We start from the raw sequence: 27,297 nt of genomic DNA, 5'->3' as shown, positions 1-27,297 counted from the left end.
TGGTCTTCAAAGAGGACAAAGGGAGTGTCATGAGCTATTAAAGACAGAGTAGGGTGCGGCAGTTGCATGCGCAGTGGAGCGCCACTTGGACTGGTGGCAACCAACTCTACAGACAGAGAGGGTGTGCCACTGTGAACCTGCCATTTTTCGTTTGTCTAGTTCCACTCAGTATCTCCTCCAGTAATGCCTGCGGCCATGACCGCTGGTGAGTAGGGCAGTTGATATCTGGGAATTCCTTCTCAGGAGGCTCCCCCTTCAACCCTTGGGAACTGCCTGGCAGAGCCCCTGCACTCACCCATCAAGACGCTCAGCAGCTTCTGCACTCTGGAATTGACCCCCACAATTCGGTAGAGCCCTTGCTCATTGATCCCTGAGAAGAGAAACAGTGAAGATTTAATTAGAGGCACGTCAGAACACCAGTCAGGCCAACCCAGCCAAATGCACTTTTTTCATTTTCTCAGGACTTCTAAAAGCTTCTCTAATTAAAATTCCCTGTCACTCAGCTCTGCTCTTAGCGAAGGAGTGGGATTTGGTACAGCTGTCTAGGATTTCATGGGTGTGCTGCACACTTCAGCCCTCGTGTTAGTTCAGTCATTACAGGGGCACAAAACCAAGGTAGCATCTGAAGAGTTTTGAAAGATGTGAAATATACACGCCTCCATATGTCATATTTAACCAGTTTTTTCATTTAAAAAGACAAAAATGAAACGATAAAATAAGTTCACACTACAGACAAGGATAAACACTTTATAATCTATTTTTGCATACAGAATACAAACACTGAGGTGTTGGGGCATTTTATATTTTAAACAATGTTATCAGCTAAGGCTGAGAAATTAGACAAGTCATTCATCTGTGGTGCAAATTTCTTTATAAAGAAAAAAGTTGACCACCTTTATTGAACCCAAGGAAACATGCAAATAGACTAGAAGGGGTTCACCTTCAAACACCCAAACAAAGAACCAAAATTACCCAGCCTCAGTACTTTGTTCATTTAACTGCAAGGATTAGATCACCACTGCATCCTTTACATCCAGACCAAGTGGAATGACATGGTGAAATGACTTTTTTCCTGCTGGTCCCAAGCCCATTATATCTGACATTTCTCAACTGGTCTTCTGCTGCTGCTTATTCCCCTGATGGCCATCCTCCACTTAGTACCCAAAAGGAGCTTTTCAAAGTGTCAGTCAGTTCAAATCATCTCTTTTCTTAAAATCTTCCAATGACTTCCCACTGCATTTGGATCACAATCAAAATTGACCATGGCCTGTAAGGCCCTACGCTGTTGAGCACAGCCCGCCTCTGACTGCTTTATCAAACACCTTTATGCTCCTCCAGCCATGTGTGCCTTCCTGTAACTCCAACATGCAAAGCTCATGCCCCCAAACCACAACCTCTGCACAGGATTCCCTCTACCTGGAGCATTCTTCTCCCAGATCTTTTCACCACTAAGGTCTCAGCTTACATGCAATTTCTTTGATCAAAAACATCCCACGACCAATACTATTCGCCGCTGCCTTAACCAGTTTTCTTTTCTTTATAGTAGTCAACAGTATCTGAAATCATCTTTATTATTCAACTTCTTGTTTGCTTTCCCCCCACAATTATCACGTAAACTTTAAGTACAGTGAGTCTATCTTCTTCAGCACTATATCCCCAGTACCTCGGTAAGTCTACAATATAGGACCAAATGAATAGAGTATTCATCAGGGCCACTACTTTGGGACCAAAACAAAATTTCCTGGAAGAAATTTGGGAAAAGGCTGACTCTGCAGTGTTTTTAACAAGGCCTTTATAGAAATGTAACTAATAAAAGAAGTAGTCCAGAATGGTAAGATTTTACAGCTCAAATGGACTATAAAAGCATGTACATTATCCTGCATGGTTCATGGGCTAGGAGACCCTGGGTCTCCTGAGGGATGGGCCTCAAGTTACTGAGTAGCAGAGCCATTATTCAGTGATGTGGTGGCTTGAAGGGCTTATCATTTCTGTAGTGTCTCCACTCCTTTTATCTCCGTGCTTTCCTAGAGCTTCACAAACTTCCAGCTCCTAGTGGATGATTGGCAAACCTCAGCATGTATGAGAGGTCTGTTCACTTACCTCTGGTCACCACCAATGGTGGTGGAGTGTACATACATGCACCGCAGTAGGGACATAACCCACTTGCTCCCAAGCATTTATGCGAAAATGGCATTTAACGCACACTGTCCTTGTTTCCTCTTTGTGTTAAAACTTCTTTAGATGTTAAAATATACCACATTCATTCTCATTTTAGAGGGGGTGGGGATGAGGAGATGGAGGCTAAAAGATCAAACCAATTGGTGACCCTCTTCTTCCTCTGCTAATCACTGCACATATTTTCTGATTTTACATCAGAAAAAGTCACCCTATTGAGCTGTGGGTTTGCAGTCATCACACAGACTATGAAGGAGTTTATATGATTAGGAGATGTTGCTCTCAGTTTTGGCGGCCGAAAACTGAGAGACAAAGAGGCTGGCCCACCTCTGCAGGAACTTGAACTTCATCATGGTGGGGAGGGGAGCTCACTTTTGGCTCCATTTTTATACTTTTACCCTTGTTAATCCTGGCGTGCTGCAGTCCATGGGGTCACAAAGAGTCAGACATGACTGAGCGACTGAACTGAACTGAACCCTGTACCTCTTATTTCTCATTCCTTTAAAATGACAAGCAAATCAAAACACCTATTGAAAAATTACCTTAGTAACACACTTTAAATGTGTCAAAAGTGCAGTTATGGAAAATAGACAAATTCAAGGAAGACAGCAAAGGACAGCAGAAACTGCCACTCACAACACAAGTTGCCCACGCAGGCATGATCCTTCTTCTCCTTGCCGTCCCCAGAATGGGTTCAGAGTGGACAGGCTGGTTGCTGGTTCATAACTTGCATTTTTCATGTAATATACATTAATAAAAACCTTAGGTTTCAATAAATATATTTCTACTGCATTTTTAGTGATTCAGAGTGTTTTACTGCAAGGATGTAGCACATTCTTGGTTTAACCAATTTTTGAGACATTTGGCCAATTTCTGTTTTTTGTTTTGTTTCTTACCTTAACACTACTATATAAACATCTTTATGACTCAACCTGGCCCATGACCTTATTTCCTCAAGATCAATTTAGAGAAATCTCACCTTCTTCTATTTTATATTCTCTGGCTATGTTTTACACATCTTTGCAACTCTTTATTAAAGGAAGGTATAGCAGAAATAAGCAAACTTAAAAAAAAATAGCACACATTATAATGATTACTTTGGAAAGAATTGGACTAGATGCACAGGAGTAGAAGTTTATATGGTTAGTTAGTTGTTTTTTTTTTTTTCCTACCCCTCTACTCAATGCTTCATAGCCTTTAATAAAATACTTGTATTTCTAAACTTGTAAGAGTCAAGGATCCTGTTTTAGAAGACAGAACTTCCTCAGCAAAAGGGCTGGAGGGTTGAGAGGTTGGAAAATCAATAAGATTCCCATCTTTGACAATGGTTCAAATCAAATTCAGTGGAAAGACAACAATCAGCTTTCCTCGGGAATATAACAGACAACGTACTCAAAGCTTGAAACTGCCAGAATGAAGGAATCTCCTCTGCAGTTATCTCCTCTGGGACAGAGACCACTGACGAATCAGCTTCTGTGACCTCAAAGTGCTGCCCAATGGACCCAGGAAAGGTCAATGTGTGACTTCAGCACCACTGCAGGAAACCAGGGGCCTGACCCTTTCTCCCTACCTAGATAGTGCCCTGGCAGGATTCCTAATCTGGAGTCCACAACCCCAGGAGGCTCACTAGAGAATTCAGGGTGTCTATCAACTTAGGAAAACAATCACAACTTTATTTCCACTAACCTATAACTGAAATTAAACATTTTCTTCCACTACAATATAAGCAACAAATCACAGCTTTAGCAGTACATGCAACTTGGTTGCAAACCAAAGATATTTTCCTAACATGTTACAACTGTCACTGACATCTTGAAATATCACTATTTCTGAATTATGCTAGCTATCAGACCCACTGCCGGAACCTGATGTGTAAACAAAGAATCACATATATTATTATATCACAACCATGGTTTTTAGTATTTTAACTGAATTTCAGTAACCTTAGTAGCTTCCCTGGTGGCTCAGATGGTAAAGAATCTGCCTGCAATGTGGGAGACCTGGGTTTGATCCCTGGGTTGGGAAGATCTGCTGGAGAGGGGAATGACAACCCACTCCAGTATTCTTGCCTGGAGAATTCATTGGACAGAGAAGCCTGGTGGGCTACAGTCCATAGGTCCACAAAGAGTCAGACATGACTGAGTGACTACCACACATCAGTAACTAGATTCCTTATAATGCTATGTATTTGATATGCATGTATTTAAAACAGTCTTCTGATTAGCTGAAAAGGTTAATGCCACCAAATGAATCAAATCAGCTGAGAGCCCTTGTGCTTCAGAACAACACAAGCTGTGGAAACACACTGCCAGTGGCATTTGGAGAGTTAATGAGTCACTAGAGATTGGGAAACAGCAGGTCGCAGGTCTGCCACCTCACCAGATGTGTGACCTTTGCCAAGAACAATGCCATCTGCTAAACTATTTTACCTCTGGTTTCCACAGCATGGATGCATTTCTTGATGATGCTGAAGCCAATGCTGTCCAACTGTGCAGCTGAAAGAGGAAGAAGAAGGCAGTCAAGTTGCTGGCCGCACACATACCAACCCCGGAACAGGGCTTGACCAACCCAGCATGACTCAGTCCCATGGTGTTGCTAAGGATTCTTTTCTTTTTTTCCACTGAAAGTACAGGAATGATTCAAGATTTAAAACTGCTAGCATTCACGGAGAGCTTACCATATGCCAGGTACAGTTCAAAGTGCTTTGCACATATTATCTCATTTAATTCTCATGGTAACTCTCTGCAAGGTTATCATCTATTAACAGCAGAAGAAACACAGCACAGAGTGATGAGTACTTTGCTGAAGGAGTAACCAGGCAAACTTTAACTTGTTTTGCTATTGTCAGGAGCTTTAGGACTAACTGTGTGCTGGTCTCCTTCAAAAAGCATAAATTAAATGCTCAATAAATGTCAGTAAGTACTTCACAGAGCTCACCTTGTTTAATCCCAGCAAGTCCTCTAGGTTGGTACTATCATGAGCCCCAAATTACACAAGAAGAAACAGATTTGGCAAAGCTAACTATCTTGACCAAAGCTGCAAAGCTAATATGTGGGAGACTCACTCCAGAGCCATTACAACTTTAACTGCCTTAAAAGTGACTAACATGTAAAATATCATGTATGAAACGAGATGCCAGTCCAGGTTCAATGCACGATACTGGATGCTTGGGGCTGGTGCACTGGGACGACCCAGAGGGATGGTGTGGGGAGGGAGGAGGGAGGGGGGTTCAGGATGGGGAACACATGTATACCCGTGGTGGATTCATTTTGATGTTTGGCAGAACTAATACAATTATGTAAAGTTTGAGAATAGAATAAAATTAATTAAAAAAAAAAATGACTCTGAAAAATAAAAATTAAAAAAAAAAGTGACTCTGAGTTAAAAGGAAGAATAAAAGTCTGCTCAGATGACTAGAAAAAGGGAAAAAAAGGAAAACTGACTGGGGGGAAATTAAAACAGCCAAGGACAAAGAAGGTATCTAAGGGAAAAGCACTAATGTGGAAGACCCACCCTCTATGCGGTAAACCAGCAGGCAGTGACAGGTTCTCCATTTGCTCCAAAACACCCTCTTGTCACTCAGAAAATAAATGACAAGTAGCACCAACTTTCCCACAATGCAGAACCAACTGCCAACCTGGCAACAGGGCTGAAAACCCAACAAAATTCATTCCCATGCTCTGATTACCCAATGATAAGATGTGCATGGTAATCTTTAAGAATCTTTGACCTCCTTTGGATATCAGGACAAGATGTTATACAAACCAGTGATCTGAGTGGAGAAGGGAATGGAAGGAAGAAGGAAAGTGAATATTTATAAATGATTTGTCATCATCCCAGGGCAAGAAATACACTTGTAAAATACGAGAACTGAGCAGAACTTGAACTCATCTTGGATCTCATCCAAATGGAATCTCTCCAATTTTTAATGTATATGGTTGAATATAGGTCCAATGAAGAAAAAAAAATCCTTTAAAAATTACTGAAAATTCCCCAAATCAAACCAAAAAGGAACAGTAATTTCCCCAAACTTCTCTTCCCAAAGAGAACCAGCTTTAGCTCTTACATGTGTACATATCATTTTGTGGTACTTATTATTAAACATACTTACTATCTCTAGGATAGTAAATAAAGTACCAGAGAAGGGGGGGAAATGATGTTTTTCTTCCTGGAGAGCACCTGCTATACAAATCATTGTTCTTATTCTCTTAAAGCTACAGTCTACTAATTCAAGCCCTTGTTTCTTCTAGTATGAACCGAGTGTTTACTCTGCACATTGTGTTGTATATAGCTTTCTGACTCAGAAAAGGACCATTCTTCCAAATGAAGCTCAACTCATACCATTGAGTTTTCTCAAATTTTATGACAAACCATAATACATAGTCTAAATATCTACTGGAATCAAAGCAAGATTTTTTTAAAAATGATAACTCACTAAGATATAATTCACATATTGTAGTGTTCACTCATTTAAAACTTACAATTCATTTGTAAGTTTTACAATTCAATTTCTAGTATATTTCAAAGTCATGAACCAATCACCATTCTCTACATAACATTTTCAATACTCCCATGAAAAACCTTATACACATTAACAGTAACTCTCTACTTCTCTCTTCCCTCAGCTCCTAGAAATCAGAAATCTATCTTCTGTTTCTATAGATTTGCCTATTCTGGACATTTCATGTACAAGCAATAATATAATATGTGGTCTTTTGTATTTAGTTTCTTTCACTTAGTTTAATGCTTTTTCTACAATGATTTTTCTACAATGCAGCATCAATACACTTTACTCCATTTTATGACTAAATAACATTTCATTGCCTGGATATACCACATTTCATTTATCCATTCATCAGTTACCATTTCTGCTTTTTGACTATAATGAATAATGCTACTAGGAACACACTGGTGTACAAATCTTTGTGTGAACATATATTTTCATTTCTGTTCATTATGTGCCCAAGGTTAGAAGTGCTAGGTTATATGGTAACTCTATGCTTAACTTTTTGAAGAAATGCCAAACTGCTTTCTAAAAGTGCTGAACCACTTCACATTCCCACCAGTGACATATGAAAGTTCCAAGTTCTCCAGGGCCTTACCAACATTTGTTATTGTCTTCTTAATTACTGCCATTCTGGATATGAAATGGTATATCACTGCGGTTTTTACTTGCATTTCCCTAATGACTAGTGGTGCTGGGCACCTTTTCATGTGCAGGGGAGAATGTTCATTCCTTTACACAGTAGTCAGAATAGAGCCTACTGGCAAGTATTTGTCAGAGGGGGAATTATTTTCTATACCCAAGGATGCTTCCTAAATGTCCATAACATGATTCAATAGTCAGTTGAAGCCTTTCGGTTCTCCTTTTGAGAGGTGGTTAGGAGGATTCTTGCACAGGGATGATAGTCAAGGAAGTTTGGGAGAAAAAGAACGGAAGTTGTGGACAGTGCTCTGGGGAGTTGCTGAGATGGATTCCAAATTCGGAAATTTTAAGGTTAGGTTTGTGAACATGGTCGTGTTCTAGGCATTGAGGAACTTCTGTTCTGGACAAAGACTACTTTGCTTCCCTACCCCAAGAACATGGTTAAAATTAGAAATAACGTGGCAGCAGACAGTGATGACCCCAGTGGCCAGAAGATACATGCTCATAAAGCCACTAGCCCAACTATGGGAAGAAATATGGACAGAGCTAGATATAACCCTGCAGAGACAAATCAGGCCTTGACCTTGTCCCATGGAACTGTGGGAAGTTGGCTCCCTCTTTAAGAAGGTAATAGCTAATGGAAAAGAATACAATGCTATCCCCCAAGTATATTCAGAAAAAAACTTAAATTCCACTAACCCACACTAATTACACTTATGTCTTTTGGAAAATGGCAAAGAAAAATGCCCCTCACCCAAAATCTCTGAGTAAATATTCCTTCTTTGGTTTTCCCAAAATTAGAGGTTCTGTAATTCATTTTATACCAGCAAAACCCTTTTCATGAAATAAATCTTACACAGATGTTACATAAAGGCATTACACATATAACAGTATTAGTATTTATTAGTTGTCTAAGTTCAAATGCATATAACAAATTCATATATTACCAAGTCAAATGCTAAGAGTTCAAGGTAACACTATAAGCCTCTAATGTGTTCAAGCTGTATACTGATGATAATTACTACAGTTCCATAAACAAAACTGTGTTAAGAAATGGAATTAATATCAAACAACAGTCCTAATAAGGAACTCATGAAAAACACTTCAACTATCACTGTTGTAAATCTCTAAACTGTAACTGGTATAAATTATTACACTACCCCCTACCCTGGCACTTCCTGTATCTTTCTATCTCTGGTTCGCGCGCGCACACACACACACACACACACAGACAAATACACAGGTTTGAATTCTATTCTCACCAGTCTGAGTTTCCTGCTGACATCGTGATTAGGTTACTGATGATGAACAATTTCTTTCCTATTTAACATGTACTGAGTACCACTGATGTGACAGGGACTACAGTGAATCCATAATCAGATCATTAGTCCTGATCACTGTCCAGCAGATACATAAGCTAAGTTAATTGAGATCTTCTATTTGGAAAATCCAGTTCCCACTATTAGGTTTAGAACACCATCACCACTGAGCAGAGTTTGCTAATAACAGAAAAAGTCTGAGCAGCCTGCCAGATGGAAGCGGCTGTCCTTAATCCCTTCAAGCAGGTGATTCAGCTCTTTTACTGAGCCCAGGCTCAGAAAAGGTCAGGGATTTATTTGCAATTGCTGTATCCTTATAATCTCCAGAAATAATCTCTCATTAAATATCTACTAGGCTTGCATTATTCCCTTAATTTGACTGGCAATGAGTTGTTGCAGGGGCGGTACCTCCTGGGCCAGACACTCACCGTCTGGCAGCTAAGGCCTGGACTGGTTTACCTTCCTCTCTCAGCCATGAGTTCAGCTCTGCCCAGGTTTACACAAAGGGCAGGCCAAACAGTTGTCAGATAATGAATATTCACAGAGCTCACACAAACACCCAGGCTGACCTGCCAAGTTAGAAAAGGGTCATCCTCTTAACTGTCATGTCAACTTTTGAAGCATTATTTGTCTGTTTTTAGAGGAAGTTAAGGGCCAGGGTCACACAAAGCTATTTTCTCGAAGTTTTATGGGGAACAGAAGGACATGGGACAGGCAGCTTGACTCTCAGTCAACCTGGAGATTCTTAGGGCCAAAGCAGGAGGAGGATGTCTAGCAGACTATTTGGTCTCTGCTTACCATGCCCAGGGTATGAACTCTGAGAAAAAGGAAACACGTTAGATCCAGGAACTGACTGCTTTACTACAATGGGCTTAAAACAGCAATATATTTTAAAGATCAGTCAAATTGTTTAAAAGGAGGAGGCTGGTGGGTCAGGTATACACATGGATTTTAGCATAACATTCAATGCCCTGTTCTGAAGCTTTTGGTACTTCATGTTACCTCATGTTACCTCATATGAAGCTTTCCTTGGCCTTTAAAAAAAAAAAAAAGAAGAAGAAGAAGCATGTAGGTGACGGTAAAGAGTGAAAGCTACTATAAAATCATGAACTTAACCCTTAGCACTTCCCTTCTTTCTTATCTCCCACATCCAAATTATTCACCTCAGTTTTTCCGCCTAATGCCATCTTAATTTTATCTAGTTCTCTCCGCCTTCACCACACCACCCTGGTCCTGGACCCATCTGTTACCAGGACAGCTGCAAGGCCCTCCCAACTGGTCTCCTTGGCTCACACCTCCTCTGGCTCCCTCCAATCTGCCCTCAACCCTTCCCCTCAACCCTGCAGCCCCCATGACCTTGACAAAACCAGACCACATCACCTTTCTGCCTAAAATCATTCAATGGCACCCAGCTGCTCTTAGAAGCATAACCCTGGCCCCTAATATGGCCCACACAGCTCTGCATGGTCTGGCTCCAGCTTTGTCTCATGGCCCTCCCCCAGGTCTCAGCATCCCAAACACACTGGCTTCCTCTCAGAGAATCCAATTAACCACACTTTCTCCTCAGCCTTTGCACAAGCTGTGTTTCACTCCTGGGAGCCCTTTGGCCCATGTGACTCCAAATTCTCAGGTCTTCCCCTTCAAGTATCATCTCCTGTAAAAAAGCCTCTCTGACCCCTCCACCTAGGTTGATGCCTTCCTTAACCTCTCCATCAGAGTATGCAGTATGAGTACAAGCCTACATTTATTTGTACAATCCTGCAAAAGATTTCTGTCTACCAAGCTGGATATGCATTAATAAAGACAATGGTCCATATATAACTTTACTGATTTATTGTTATTACTACTAAATCTCTGTCATCCACTGTCCACCATAATGCTGGAAATGAAGTAGAAGCATGTAACTTTTCATTTGGTGTAACTTTTCATTCTGGATACATGGATCTGTAAAGTGGTGACTGAATGGTAGGAAGAGCGGCAGAAGGACAGTGTGGCAGAGTCAAAGTGACCTTTCAAACTTCAACTGATGTAAACCTATGAAAGCAGATAGGTTATCTAAGCTTCTGGTCCTCCACTTTTCCATCTTCTCTGAGGATAAAAGGTTAAATAAAGAAACGAATGGCTTAATCTAACCACTTCCTTCCTGTATCAATATAAACAGGTATTACCAAGCAGTACAGCCTTAAGAATCAGTCCCAGAGAAGGGAAAAACAAAAACTATGCAAGCCAAGACATAGAATAGAGGAGACAAAAATCAAGTTTAGGTTTCCTGGACACTTTTATTAGTTGAAATCCTTTGCTTGCACATACTAACTAGGCCATCTAAACAGTCAGACAGGACTTCCCTGGTGGTACAGTACATAGGAATCCACCTACCAATGCAGGAGACATGGGTTCAAGTCCTGGTCCAGGAAGATCCCACATGCTGTGGAGAAACTAAGCCTGTGTACCGCAACTACTGAGCCCTCACTCTAGAGGCTGTGCTCTACAGTGAGAAGCCACCATAATGAGGAGCCTTCAAACCACAATGAAGAAGTAGTTCCCACTCACTGCAACTGGAGAAAGCTCAAGAAAAGCAGTGAAGACCCAGTGCAGTGAAAAATAAAAATAAATAAATAAAATCATTAAAAAAAAAACCAAAAAAACAGTCAGACAGGCCTGAGGGTAGAGAAAGCTCTAGAAAACAAGAGCATTCACCTCCTGAATTTTGTGCCACTCACTCTTGAGGTCCCAAAGTCCCTCTTATAAAAATCACTGACTAGGTGCTGCCCGTCTCTAAGTCCTTAGTATTCAAAGCACCCAGAAACTAGGTAAGAAGTGGCCAAATCACCAGTTCTGAATAGAAGGGACCTTTTCACAGCATAGGCTGACTGATGGACATATACTCTGAAAAAAAAACGACACTTTGAGATATGTCCCAAAGTTTCCCCAGACATGCCTCCCAGGAATTCTAACAGACCTCAGACCTCTCCTCAAAAAGAGAGGAATTGACTTACCTGAATTAGGCTCAACATGAATTAGATGGAATTAACAGTTTCCTAAAGCTGGTGTTTGACAGATTTTTTTCTTTATTCAACTTTTCTTTGATTTAAAAAAAAAAATACCTTTCAAGTTTTTTTTTTTCTTTTTATGGGAGAAATGGAATTTTCTGGAAATAAAAACAAGAGAACTGAGGTAAAGGAAGTCCATGCTGTATTTCTAATGCTGATGGATACAGGAAGTTGTCTGGAGTTGCTGAGACCAGCCCACCATTTTATGGACAGTTCCTGGGGCACGTTCTCACCACAGAAATTTACTCCCTTTCCCTATGTGATTTGCTCTTTAAAGCCTGGCCTGCCTCACTCCTTCTGAATTTAATCAAATTTCAGCACCATTAAAAGCCATGAAGAAAAACACCCATACTCAATTTAATACAAAATCCTATCTGGAAAAGAGATTTCCAGTTGGCTCACACACTCAGAGGGGCTCACATCCTTTTCCTCAAAATGTGAAGCCCCAGAGTTGCCAGGGCTTCCTGGCTGTGAAGCTTCCAGTGGGGTCCAGGAAAGGTGTGAGTTCTCTACTTGGGCAATTTACCCAGAGCCAGTTTTAATCCCAGATCAGCTCCCCAAACCTGTGACCCATTTCACTTCACTGCCAACTGCCCTCTATTCTGTTCCCTGGCTGGTAGGTACTCAGGGAATGTGAATGAACTTTAATATTAACTGAAGTAACACCAACAGAAGCTGTATGTACTGGAAAGAGAACAATGAATTTTAAGGCCGGACAGATCTGGCTTGGATGCCTGTCTCTGCCACCTCTGGCCATTATGCTCTTCGGCAAGAAGCTTCACCTTCCTCACCTGTGTGGTGTGGTAACTCACCTTAATGCTACAAAGGTCAAATGAAATGGACAACAACTGAGACTTGGCTAGTATTCAGTAAATGGTCATTACCAGTACTATGATTATTAGGATATAGTAACTATTCTGAAAGAGATGGGCATACCAGACCACCTGACCTGCCTCTTGAGGAACCTGTATGCAGGTCAGGAAGCAACAGTTAGAACTGGACATGGAACAACAAACTGGTTCCAAATAGGAAAAGGAGTACATCAAGGCTATATATTGTCACCCTGCTTATTTAACTTATATGCAGAGTACATCATGAGAAACGCTGGGCTGGAAGAAACACAAGCTGGAATCAAGATTGCTGGGAGAAATATCAATAACCTCAGATATGCAGATGATACCACCCTTACGGCAGAAAGTGAAGAAGAACCAAAGAGCCTCTTGATGAAAGTGAAAGAGGAGAGTGAAAAAGTTGACTCAAACCTCAACATTCAGAAAACAAAGATCATGGCATCTGGTCCCATCACTTCATGACAGATAGAAAGGGAAACAGAAATAGAGTGGAAACAGTGGCTGACTTTATTTTTCTGGGCTCCAAAATCACTGTAGATGGTGACTGCAGCCATGAAATTAAAAGACGCTTATTCCTTGGAAAGAAAATTATGACCAACCTAGACAGCATATTAAAAAGCAGAAACATTACTTTGTCAACAAAGGTCCGTCTAGTCAAGGCTATGGTTATTCCAGTGGTCATGTATGGATGTGAGAATTGGACTATAAAGAAAGCTGAGAGCCAAAGGATTGAGGCTTTTGAACTGTGGTGTTGGAGAAGACTCTTGAGAGTCCCTTGGACTGCAAGAAGATCCAACCAGTCCATCCTACAGGAGATCAGTCCTCAGTGTTCATTGGAAGGACTGATGTTGAAGCTAAAACTCCAATACTTTGGCCACCTGATGAGAAGAGCTGACTCATCTGAAAAGACCCTGATGCTGGGAAAGATTGAGGGCAGGAGGAGAAGGGGACGACAGAGGATGAGATGGTTGGATGGCATCACCGACTTGATGGTAACGGGTTTGGGTGGACTCTGGGAGTTGGTGATGGACAGGGAGGCCTGGCATGCTGTGATTCATGGGATCACAAAGAGTCGGACACGACTGAGCGACTGAACTGAACTACATTCTAATACTTGAATCAAACTTACAGTTGATGAAATACTCTTCACACCCAAGTGCATGTTAACCTTACTGTAATCTCATGGGGGTATATATTGCTACTATTTTTACTAAAAACGTCTTGCTGTGTCTCCACACTAGTAAGTATAATGAAGGGTAATATGGTACTATTTATAGAATAAATTAATAGCTTATAGTTTATTTGACTTTTCCAATATATCTGTTAAGTTTTTATGATGAGAAAAGCCAGGCTCACGATGTTAAGTGGTACCAACAATGATGATGGCAGTAGTAACACTTTGCACATAGTGTTGCTCTGGAGTAGGCACTTAATTGCACCATATCATCACCATTATCATTATCACCAGCCCTGCTCTGCAGATGGAAACCTTGGATCCAAAAGAGGTTAAGGGGCTCCTGTAGGCTTGCGGTGTTCATGAGCGGTGGAACCAGGACTCTAACTTGGTCTAGCTCCAGAGGCCATTCTCTTCTATCCCCTGTTCCTCTGCTGAAGTTCACATAGCCAGTCAGAGAAGGACCAGGGCTGGAGCCCTATTTTCTGGATTCTGCCCTTTCTACTCCAGAAGTAGCTCTCAAACCTAGGGGACAGACTCAGGGGCATGCTTGCTCAATGCAGATTCTGGGTACCTCCCAAAGGATATGCTTCAGCAGGTATGAGAATCACATGTGGGATAGATAACACTGTACTGTATACCAAGTGACTAAAATTATTATCACTAAAGACCACTACCAATGATTATTGACTGTTAGTTAATGGGTGATACCTATTCCACATTCCTCATCCAATAATAAAGATTCACCAGTGCTGTGTACCTCAAAGTGTAATGTTGGCTTGTGCCATCGGGGTATATGAAAAGATTCCAAGTAGTTCACAAATAAATATTTCCAATTGTTACACACTTACTTTATTATTTTTTTTTTTTTTTGCAATTTCACGTGAATTCGTTTTATTTTTTTTTTGACTTTAAATTACATTTTTATTTTCTTTTTTTTTTTGACATTCCACAACATTGTTATGAAGTTTATTTTTTTTCCTTTACTTTCTTTTTTTTTAAATTTTATTTTATTTTTAAACTTTACATAATTGTATTAGTTTTGCCAAATATCAAAATGAATCCATCACAGGTATACATGTGCTCCCCATCCTGAACCCTCCTCCCTCCTCCCTCCCCATAGCATCCCTCTGGGTCGTCCCAGTGCACTAGCCCCAAGCATCCATTATCCTCAATGGTGAAAAATTGAAAGCATTTCCTCTAAAGTCAGGAACAAGACAAGGGTGCCCACTTTCACCATTACTATTCAACATAGTTTTGGAAGTTTTGGCCACAGCAATCAGAGCAGAAAAAGAAACAAAAGGAATCCAAATTGGAAAAGAAGAAGTAAAACTCTCACTATTTGCAGATGACATGATCCTCTACATAGAAAACCCTAAAGACTCCACCAGAAAATTACTAGAACTAATCAATGACTATAGTAAAATTGCAGGATATAAAATCAACACACAGAAATCCCTTGCATTCCTATACACTAATAATGAGAAAACAGGAAGAGAAATTAAGGAAACAATTCCAGTCACCATTGCAACGGAAAGAATAAAATACTTAGGAATATATCTACCTAAAGAAACTAAAGACCTATATATAGAAAACTATAAAACACTAGTGAAAGAAATCAAAGAGGACACTAATAGATGGAGAAATATACCATGTTCATGGATTGGAAGAATCAATATAGTGAAAATGAGTATACTACCCAAAGCAATTTATAGATTCAATGCAATCCCTATCAAGCTACCAACGGTATTCTTCACAGAGCTAGAACAAATAATTTCACAATTTGTATGGAAATACAAAAAACCTCGAATAGCCAAAGCGATCTTGAGAAAGAAGAATGGAACTGGAGGAATCAACCTACCTGACTTCAGGCTCTACTACAAAGCCACAGTTATCAAGACAGTATGGTACTGGCACAAAGACAGAAATATAGATCAATGGAACAAAATAGAAAGCCCAGAGATAAATCCATGCACATATGGACACCTTATCTTTGACAAAGGAGGCAAGAATATACAATGGATTAAAGACAATCTCTTTAACAAGTGGTGCTGGGAAAACTGGTCAACCACTTGTAAAAGAATGAAACTAGACCACTTTCTAACACCATACACAAAAATAAACTCAAAATGGATTAATGATCTAAACACACTTACTTTAATAAGTACTAGAAAATTATTGATGCATTTTTAAAATAAATGTAGTTTAAGAAGAGCAAATTGATTTTAAAAAATAGTACATAAATAGTATTACAGGGGGTATATACACATGTTAAATAATGAAGGTGACAAACAACACATTTGGGAGCTACTGTCCTAATCTGCACCAGCCCAGGCACCACCTTCAACCTGGCTGAAAGGACAAGATGGGAGGGTACCACATTCTATCAGCAAACTGTCCTATTTCAATAGTCATCCTTGAGTCCTTGCCATCACACTCCACATCCAATCCGTTAGCCAGTACCATCAGCAATAACTTAAACCTAGAATCCAGCTACTTCTCTGTTACTAACACTTTGATCCAAGCTACCATCATCTTTTGCCTGGACTGTTCCCATAGCCTCTCAACTGTTTCTCCTTTTGCCCCCTACAATGTATTCTCTGCCGGCGGTCAGAGTCATCTTTTAAAAATATACATTGGCTCATGTCACTTGCCTGATCACAACTCGCCAGGGACTTCTCATGACACTTAGAACGCAATCCTACCTCCTGACCACAGCCTCACATGGCTCAGTCCACCTGGACACTCTCCCTCTGGTCTCTGTCAATCCAGTCACAAGGGTCCTTCCTGATACTCCTTGAACATGGCTAGTTCAGCTTCTCCGCTGCAGGGGCCTCTGTACATGCTTGTTTCTCTGCCAGTTCCTGACGTGGCGCCCTCCCTAGGTTTGTTCAGGTTTCTCCTTAAATGTCATTTCTTCAAGGAGGCCTCCTCTGTCCCTGGTATCTAAAACAGCCACCCATCAAGAGAGGGATGGACAGGGAGTTTGGGGTTAGTGGATGCAAACCGTTACATATAGGATGGATACACAACAAGGTCCTGCTGTACAGCACAGGGAACTATATGCAATACCCTGTGATTAAACCACAACGGAAAAGAATATGAAAAAGAATGTGTATCGGGGTATAACTGAGCCACTCTACTGTACAATAGTAATTAACACAACACGGTAAAATCAACTATACTGTAGTAAAAAATAAATTAAATATAAAATAGCCACCCTTCCCCTGTAACTCCCTATGCCTTTGTTCTTACTTCCTCATAGCCCTTCTCTCCACTTGGAAGCCTCCCTTTGTTTGCTGGCTTACTGTTTGGGGTCCCTGCTCTCATTCAGGGACTTTATCTGCCTTGCTCACTACCGTAGCTTCAATACACATTTTCTGAAGGAAGCAACAAATATAACCTACATTTTCACCAGCAGAGACACCAAGAAATCAATAGGTAAAGAAGTTCCTACACTCCAGGAACCTCAATGGGGAGCAGCTGACCGAACCCTGGTACCTTCTAGAGTGCAGGGGTCTGCTGGGGAAGCACAGAACAGACAGCACTGATAGGGATCTCATTCACCCTCTGACCTCTATGCATGAATACCACCAATCAGGATTTTCTTCCCTAGCCAACCACATACCCAGGAACCTATCTTCTTTTCTCATGGTTTCTGGAGACCCACATTAAGAAAAATAAGCCGAGAAGGACGGGGAGTAAAACAGGTAGCAGAGGAAGAGATGAAAACCCTGCCTGGCTTGGAATAAACCTGCCAGTCTCAGATGTTCCAGTTCTCAGCCAGAGGCAGCCAAAGCGGCAGCAGGTGAGTTCCTGCACAGTACAGCTGAGAACTGCAGACCAGTGTGGGGTGGAAGGAGGGAGGAAGGACAGTTTCCTTGTGGGTTTTGACATCTGCAATCTCCCTGTCTACCTTAAAATTCCTGACCAGGACAGCTGTGAAGAAGCAAGGCTGCACGTACACCTTGGTAATGTGAACCATCTTAATCAGAACCATTTGTCTCCTACCTGGGATTCTGAACATCCCAAGGATGACTTACAGTCCAGTGGCCTCAATTCCTTTCTACCTCGAGGCCTGGGTGGCTGTGCACTGATTTCTCAACCAAAAGAAATCAGTGCCAGCTTTCCGAAGGTGGACGTGTTTCAAGCGGAAAACCAATCTCCTCTGTCCAGCCAGATCCCTTCCTTGCCTCTAACTACGTGTCCTCTCCTTATCTGCCCTAGAAACAGTTTAGCTATTTTTCAGACACATCAAACTCCAGGGCAGTAGAAGGCAGGGAAGGAGATGCCATTCAGAATCTGAGGCCTAAGATTTGCACCTGGAGTTACCATAATATTGTATGATGTGGGAATATATCACCTCTCGGACCCTTTTTCTCATCTTGAAGATCAAGCATGGTAGAAATCAAAAAAAGTAATGCATGTGAAGGCACTCTGAGGAACTCTGAAAGAAACTATCCAGTGTCAGGCTTTATATAAATAGCCTCTGGTTTCAGCTAATGATGATGTTATTGATAATAACAGCAGAGAGCAACATTTAATGACTGCTTAGCATACCAAGCACCACTGATTAAAGAATTTCCAGTTTATTCTCCTTTGATACTCTCAAAGAAACCAATGATGTAGACAGTAAGACTATCCTCATTTTACAGATAAAGAAACTGAGGTCTGGATAAATTTATTTCCCACAGTCACAAATTCAATAAGCCATGAGGCTGGGATTCCAAACACATGTGTAATAATACTCCAGAACCAACATTCCCAACCACTACTCAAAACTCCCCCCACTGTGGGCAACAGTACTTGACAGCTTTCACTAAATCTCACATGCTGAATGAGAGGTGCACACTCTGAATGCTGATCAGGGTGGGAAGGAATGATCTTGAGTGACCACAAGTTTGCACTTAGGATGAAGCCTCAGTTTTCTCATCTGTAAATGGGGTCAATACTACCATCTGCCTCACAGAGTTCTTACAAAGATCAAATATAATGTAGGTCAGACACTAAGCACATTGCCTGGGACACAGTATGTGCTAATGATAATGTTTATCACTAATGATATCATTGGTCAAGAGCCTGCACTTGGTGCCAGTGAGGAATACCAGTCTCTGTCTCCACAGCCCCTTGCCCTGGGCTTTAAGAGTTAAGGATGTTGCCAACGACCTGCTCGCTGTTCCTTGGTTGAAGCCCAAACTGGGATGCCAAGGGGTGGTGGGCACCTGCCAGGCGGCAGCCTGCTGTCTGTCCAGAGCCCACATGGCTGAGGGGAAGGGGGGGCCACAGCGAAGTCACGCGCTGGCTGCATTTGTCAGTCTAAAGCTGGCTGAGGAGAGGACAGATTTGAGGACAAGCCGGGAGTCTTCTGACTGTACAGGCAAGTCTCAGGAGTACCCAGGTCAGCCATGTCCTTGGGGGGTGGGGTGTCACCAAACCAAAGGGCTGGGAACCCAGAGAATAGCATCTCGGAGCAAACAATCCATTCCTTCTCCCTCCTCTCCTGCTAGCCCCCAGCGCTCATGCCGGGCTGTTGCCACTCTACACAGGCCACAGCAACCAGCTGCGCCGTGTTCACAACTCATAAGGAAAAGCAGGCTGGGGGTCAGCACTTCAGTGAGAGAGCAGGGGACCATCTTATCCTACCGTGGCTCAGGAGAAGAAAGTCATGGTGACAAAAAGCTGCCATGGAGGAAAAAGGGAAAGAAGAAGGGCCAAGAGGGGCTGGGGGCAGCGGGAAGGGAATGCACGCCTGTCTTCTATCAACTCTGGCTGGCAGGCGTAGAGAGAAAGCTGGAGGGGAAGGTGTACTCAGCTGACTCCCTCGTGGGCCAGCACATAGGAGGCCAGGCCACCATCCCCACTAATGCGTCCATCCTTCTCAGGTTTAAGAGGGGAAATGTTCTATTTATAAGCCACCAACCAGTGGAGATTTGGCAGCCGCTGGATGGCTCTGATCCCACAGGGATCCTGGCTACTCGTTGCTGTCTTCTCCAGCCTCTCAACTGGGGATGTTCTCAAAGCAAAAGGCCAAAGGTGATCGGAAGCAAAAGAAAAAAGAAAAGCTGCCTTCCTGTCTTTCGCTGCTTTCGTGAGACTGCTAGCTCTTTAGTGATGGCTGAAGACTTCAGAACATTTTAAAAACAGTGACCCATGTGGTCCCATCAGACCTTCTTCCCCTGCGAGCTTCAAGACTCAATCTCTTTTTCTGTTTTACGATCAATGGAAGCTGAGGCAGAGATGAAGGGAATGCAGAAACCAGAGGCAGGGCAATGGGCAAACAGAGAAAGGTAATGATGCCCCCCCATCTCTCTCCTTGTCCTCAATCTTATCCTCATGAAACAAGAAGTGCTTTGACCCAGCACCATATGGAGTCTAATCTGAATAACAGCCGAGAGAACGGGTGTATGTAACAGAAACAACAGCAGCTGTGGTTGTGTCGTCAAAGTCCGTGGGAGACGAATGGGCCACGTTACAGCTCCGCACCTGGGAAGCCTGAGTCACTGAACGTGTGGCTCTGATTCTCCCAGCATCCCATGTGACGTGTGAGGAGCCGCACACGGCTCTGGAGAGGCTCACTAAGAAGGAACGAGGGATGGCCCCTCAGTGGCAAACTGCTGGGTGGGTTAGGTATTGGAAGTTGATGATGAAACTCTTTCCAGTCCCACTGGGTTGCCCACATAATGACAGATGGCAGGGCAGAGCAAAGATCTCACGCACATCTAGAATGGTAGGGGAAATGATCTTGGCAATCGGGCAGACTCAGCTCTGGTATCTTGCCATCGTTAAGCCTGTTTGCTCACTTGTAACTCCTTGCTGTGAAAAGCATTTCTGCAAATGGTACCCATCCACGCACCACATTCATGCTCCCTGCCATAACCCCATGCTGTCTTGAAGAGATGAATATTTAAAAACCTATCTTTGTATCACGCTGAGTTAACAAACTTGTAGTTAATGGGCCAAACTCACTGTTGCCTGTTTTGTAAATAATGCCATCTCCTTCGTTTCCATATTGTCTATGGCTGCTTTCAGAACACCAGAGCAGAGCTAAATAGCACTACAAATCCAAAAATCTGCTCCTTTCCTGAAAAACCTGACCCCTGTGCTAAGCAGTAACATTAGAAAACTGGATGGGGCAGGGAGAAGTTATGTTTACTTGTGGGCCGGTCCCCAGTCAATACACACTAAATAAATATATAAATTTAAAGGCAATTGAAAACATTTGTCTGGTCCTATACAAAATGATCTGGGCTTTCGCCAGCAGTGTACATCCCCCACTTTGAGAAATGCAGTCATGAGGATCCAGAGGGTTCAGTGAATTAACACAGGCTGGCCTCCAGCCCCCAACAGCAGGGGTGTTGGCTTCTGCCCTTTGTTCTCTTCCCCTGCTCAGCTCAGAAGTGGTTCCCCTAATCCAGTGACTTCTTTCTTCCTCATATGGGAGAGTAATTGGTATGACCAGATAACAACAAGGATAATAACCACAGTAATTAGGCACTTATTCGGTAATAGGCCAGATATTGTGCTGGGCTTTTATGCTCACAGCAAGGTTATGAGGTAGGGTTGTGATTTATCCTCATTTTACAGACAGGGAAAGAGAAGCTTAGAGAGGCCCAGCACTGACCCACGGTTTCATGGCCAGCGGGCCTGCAGGATAATCTGCATCATTCACACAGTACCCTCCCAGTTCACCAGGAATTGTATTCACCAGGAAACAGCTCTCCCAGTTCACCCATTAGGACTGGCCCATGTGAAGTTACGTGAAATGTGTACAAAGACTGATGTACAAGGATGCTCACCCTGATGTTATTCACAAAAGCAGAACTCTGGAAAGGACATTCAAGACCAATGACAGGAAATAGTTCAACAAATCAGGATGCACTCTTATGACAGAGCATGCAACAACCATTACAAATAATACTTATAAACAACTTTCATCATCTGAGAAATTGTGAATTTTTAAAAGCAGAATACCAACAAGTATGTTCAGTATAATGTCAATTAAGTAGAAATATATACTGACATTGGGAAAATAAACATAAGACATCATGAAAAAAGAAAAAGCAAGGAAGAAGTATCTCTAGAGATGAAATTATAGATGATTCTTATTGAATTTTTGAAAATCTTTGCTATATTTCCTTAATGTTCTACAATGAGTTCATATTATTTTCATAATAAGTAAAAATACAGATCTGTCAAACCTTTGGAATGAGGTTCAGAGATTCAATGTCCACACCCTACAGATCCTAATTCCAACTTTGCAAACTTTCTCCAATCACTGCTGTCCCCCTCACCTCTAGTGTGAATGACAAGTTGGCAACCTGAAGTGGGTTCTTAGGCATTATGCAGATAAAAAGGATTCTTGTTAAAGTATTAGGTTAAAAACAAACTGGAAGGAATGAAGGGATTAAAACAAGGAAATAAAAGAGGAAGAACTATATTTCCTTCTTCTGGGGAGAAGGGAGGGTACTTTTTAAAGTCTTTCTAGCCTAGCTGGAAGTCCATTCCAACTGGCTGTGGGCACTTGCCTCCACATTAATGTATCTGTAAAAGCACAGATATTAAGTCTAGTGAAAGGTTCAGGTTAAAGCACAGAAACACATTCAACAAGAGGAGGAAGCAAGAAAATGGCAGCAGTGTCCCTCTGAAAAGCCAGGTGGGGTCAGAAGGGCACAAAAAGGCACACCTAGGGCACCTCAGGCATATTTCTTTGAAACCACCCGATTGGCCCAGGGGATCTGAGTTAATACACTAAGGGACCCATCACTAGAAGCCAAGATTAGGAGACAGCCCTCTCTATCTCAGTCTGTCGGCTTCCTAACAGCTGGCAAAGCAGTGGGAGAGCATCATTTCCACAAACAAGCTAATCTTTCCACAGCTAAGTAGGCAGTGACATTTATTGTTTAAAACTTCAAAGCTGGTAAAGACGAACTCACACTAGAACAGCCTGCCTTTCCCTGGATCTCTTGCACTGGACTGTGTACTCTCTCTGACAAATTTGCAGCTTTCCAACTGTCCCTCCAGTGGGACGACAGGACAACAGGAAGGGGCTGAGAACAGGTTCCTTCCTGGCGCCTCCTCCTGCTTCTGACCTGGGCTCACTTCAAAGGAGAATGAACCAGCTCTCACAGAGCCTTTGGGGAGTAAATCTCACAACTGTACCATACGTAAGATGCGATGGGACATGCAGACTCAGGAGATATGCATTAAGGTGGCAACATTCCTGCCCAGGGAAGACTCTTGTTCTTTGTAATAACAAAGGGGAAAATCAGTGACAGTCATTTGCTGTCTAGATGACTGACACTGGTGCGATCACCTCCTCAGTAAAGAAGCGTAGGGAGCAACAAACAGGACTTCCTTCTTCTCTGCTATTCTTACTCCTGTTTTTTCCTTCCCTTCACTACTGGTTACAAATGTGACTAATGAGAGAAAACTCAGTGTCACTGCTGCATATTCTTCACATTCCAGGACCAAACCCAGGTAAGGTTCCTGATGGCAGCAGGATCCATGGTTGAGCCGCCCATACAATTGGCAAAAAAAAAAAAAAAAACAGATTGGGATTTGAATTTAGTATGTAGGGCTTAACTTAACCAAGAATACAGAAGACTTCTAGGCAGAAAACTAAAATGCTAACAGACGTGTGAATAAATGGAAAGACATTCAAAGCTCTTGAAGGATGTGACTTAGCACTATAAAAGTGTCGATTTTCAGCTGCATGTAAATCAATGCAGTTAGAACTCTCCTTCACACCATACACAGAAATAAAATTACTTAAAGACTTAAATATAAAGACATGACACCATAAAACTCTTAGAAGAGAACATAGGCAAAACATTCTTTGACATAAATTGTAGCAATAATCTCTTAGGTCAGTTTCCCAAGACAAAAGAAACGAAAGCAAAAATAAATGAATAGGACCTAATCAAATGCACAAGCTTCTGTACAGCAAGGAAATGATAAACAAAACAAAAAGACAACCTATGGACTAGAAGAAAATATTTGCCAATGATGTGACCTACAAGGGCTAAATTTCCAAAACACACAAACAGCTCATATAACCCAATAGCAAAAAAAAGGCGGGGCCCGGGGGAGGGGAGGGAGGAGGGACAGAAGACCTAAATAGACATTTCTCCAAAGAAGACATAATTTCTCCAAAGAAGAGATACAGATGGTTAAGATGTATATGAAAATATGCTCTACATCACTAATTATTAGAGAAATACAAATCAAAACTACAATGAGGTATCATCTCACACCAGTCAGAATGGCCATCATCAAAAACTCTACAAATAATAAATGCTGGAGAGGGTGTGGAGAAAAGGGAACCTTCCTACAGTGTTGGTGGGAATGAAAATTGGTGCAGCCACTACAGATAATACTGTGGAGGTTCCTTATAAAACTAAAAATAGAGTTATCATATGATCCAGAAATTCCCACTCCTGAGGATTATCCAGGAAAGACAAAAACTCCAATTCAGAAAGATTTATGTACCTCAATGTCCACAGCAGCACTGTTTACAATAGCCAAGACATGGAAGCAACCTGAATGTCCACTGACAGAGGAATGGATAAAGACGATGTGGTACATATATACAATGGAGTATTACTCAGCCATTTAAAAAATACTGCCATTTGCAGCAACATGAATAGACCTAGAGAATACCACACTAAGTGAAGTAAACCAGAGAAAGACAAATATTATATGATATCACTTACATATGGAATCTAAAAAATAATACAAATGAACTTATTTATGAAACGGAAACAGACTCACAGACATAGAAAACAAAATTATGGCTACCAAAGGGGAAAGCTGGAGAAGGGATAAATTAGAGGAGTATGGGATTAACGGATACTACTATATACAGGCTAGATAAACAATAAGAATTTACTGTATACACAGGGAACTATATTCAGTATTTAGTTATAACCTAAAGAATCTGAAAAAGACTATGTGTGTGTGTGTATGTGTATATATATATATATGTATTACATATATATATCAGTTTTATACATATATATAAAACTGAATCACTTTGCTATACACCTGAAATTAACATAGTACTGTAAATCAACTATCCTTCAATAAAAAAATTTTCAATTTAAAAAAGTATTTGTTATTTGTAAAGCATACTATGAGAAACAACATTTAAGACTAAACCATTATTAATATTTTAAGTGTCAATTTTCTGCCAATTAACCTGTATACTTCAATGCAATCCCAAATGAAAATTTCAAATTTTTGAGGAAATTTTTATGTAGAAGGATCAAGGTCCACAATCAGCTAAGTCAACCGTTGAAAAGCAAAGAGAGGAAACTCAAACTACCAGATATTAAGACTTGCCTCAAAGTCATCATATTAAAATCAGAGAGGTATTAGCACAAGAACAGACAGATCAGGCCAAGGAAATAAAGAGCTCAGAGACAGAGCTCAGATATGCAAACACAAGAAAGCTGGTATCACAAGTAAAAGAGGGAGAGAATAGATAGCTTCACACATGTTGTTGGGAAAACTGGCTTTTTAAAACAAAATTGAATCCTTATGAAACACCATATACAAAGATAGATATCAACTGGAGAAACCGAAGTGTGAAAGACAAAATCATGAAGTCAATAAAAGAAAATGCAGGTGTAGGTGCACATCTTTGCAACACGGGTCAGGAAGGCCTTTTTCAAAACACAACTTGAAAATCACAAACCAGAAGGAAAAAAAAAATCAAATTTATAAAAAGTAAAGCTTTACACTCAAAGAAAGATATCAAACATAATATCAAATGTCAGATGGCAAAATAGGAAGATATATTTAAAATCTACAACAAGGAATTAATATCTAGACTATAGAAGGAATTTTATAAATCATCAATAAAAAATGGTAACTGCAATAGAAAAATGGGCAAAGGACACAAATAGGCAAAAAGCAGAAGAGGATACCCAGTAAACTCATCAGTTATCAGAGAAGTACAAATTAAGACAACAATGAGCTACCATTTTATATCTACTAGACTGGTAAAAAATTACAAAGCTGAATATAATGGCAATAGCTGACAGGAATGAGGAAATGGAAACACTGGGCTGGGGGAACTGTGAACAGGCTACTTACTCTAGGTCACAAAGGTGAGAGCCTTCCTTCAAACCAAGTACACACACACACACCCTCTGACTGACCAGCAACTCTCCGGGAGGGTAAACCCCAAGGAGTTTCTCACACAAGGGGACCTGTACGAAGATGTCCACTGCGGTACGGTAATGGTGATGAAGAGTGGGAGGGCATCTCTGCCCAGTGCTACACACTGTGGAGCACGCAGCAGACAGAAGCCACTGTAAGTACACAGAGGAATATGAGCGGCTCCCAACACAACACTGGAGGAGCAGGGCAGGAAACAGAACACAACAAACGCTTGTCTAACTTAAAACACAGGTAGGTAAGAGACTGACTGTCCAAGAATACACTTTAAAGATATACAATAGAACAGTGTGAAGGAGGACAGGAATAGGAGGTGGGAAAAGAATTCCAAGGGAATGAGTGAGTGAACACACGAAGGAGGGAAGGGAGGAGGGAAGGAAGGGAGGGAGGGAGGGAGGGGTCATGCACGACAAATCTGGGAGAATGATTAAATCATTCTCTCTGTGCCTGAGATCCAAATAGAGAAGAAAGAGGAGGGGGGAAAGGCTCTGCAAAGAAAGGTGCATATATTTGTCTGCTGGCAACCTCTCCCTGGCGCCGGGCCACCTGGAAGGTACCAGCAGCTGCCAGACATTATGTATGGCCCTGTTTTATACCCCACAGACACAGTAAGGCCTGAGAGAAACTTCAAGAGAAAAAGCAACAAATTCAGCCCTGTCCCCAAAGGAATTCCCTTTTGCTACCTGTCTCTTCAAACATTCTGGTTCTGTGATTAAAATGTTGGCACTCAAACTCCCACCAAAATATATTCTATAAAGGAAAATACTAGACATTTGGAAGTTGGCTATCAGAGGTGAAAAGCATGATGTCCAGCTCTTAAACTCCTGTCAGACTGACTTTTTTCCTTTAAAAAAGTTTTGATGGTCCTATAAACACTTGCAGAACAACCAGACCCTGGGCAATAGTGCTTCCTGTGGCGATGAGTGCTATAGTGGGTGTGCAGTGAAGCTGCAAATTACTGCCAGGAGGAATAAGAAAGGGACAGCACTCTGGAGAGGAGGCGAGGCGAGGTGAGGCCAAGGCCTGTGTGATGGGAAGAGGGGATCCTAATGTCAAAGGTCGGGAGAAAGCACCAGTCCAGAACACTCCTCTGGTTTTGCCAGCTTGGAAATTAATGAACAGAACATCTCTTAGGATAGCAATACCCTAGAAAAACAGTTTCTGTGAAAAGTGCTCCTGGAAAAGTGGTCAATATGTTTAATATCTTTTTCTCTCCCACTTCCTAAATGAAAGGGTAAGCAACTGAGGAATCATCAGAGACTCGAGGCAGCCAACTCTCTGTGCCCTGTGGGTGACAGGATGCCAAAAGCAAAATGTTCAAGTGTCTGTGTTTCCCAAAATGGAACTTTCTGCATTGCCCTTTTCCTAGGGAGGTAGAAAATCTTTTGTGGTTAACAGCAAA

General features: G+C 41.6%; 1 protein-coding gene across 5 annotated transcripts in view; it reads right to left on the bottom strand.

The window, feature by feature from the left end:
• Positions 1 to 27,297, bottom strand: part of ARHGAP26 (Rho GTPase activating protein 26) — a 476,468-nt gene that overhangs the window by 179,808 nt on the left and 269,363 nt on the right. For all 5 annotated transcript variants that reach the window (XM_010850441.1, XM_010850442.1, XM_010850443.1 and 2 more), the window contains 2 exons: positions 4,605 to 4,670; positions 296 to 370 (listed from right to left, as the gene is read on the bottom strand). In XM_010850441.1, coding sequence (XP_010848743.1) covers positions 296 to 370; positions 4,605 to 4,670 — 141 coding nt within the window. The remainder of the gene's footprint in view (positions 1 to 295; positions 371 to 4,604; positions 4,671 to 27,297) is intronic.

The sequence above is a fragment of the Bison bison genome, unplaced genomic scaffold (genome assembly GCF_000754665.1).
Source record: "Bison bison bison isolate TAMUID 2011002044 unplaced genomic scaffold, Bison_UMD1.0 scf7180017864291, whole genome shotgun sequence".
In the NCBI taxonomy this organism is placed as follows: domain Eukaryota; kingdom Metazoa; phylum Chordata; class Mammalia; order Artiodactyla; family Bovidae; genus Bison; species Bison bison.
This window is presented reverse-complemented; position numbering and strand designations above follow the sequence as displayed.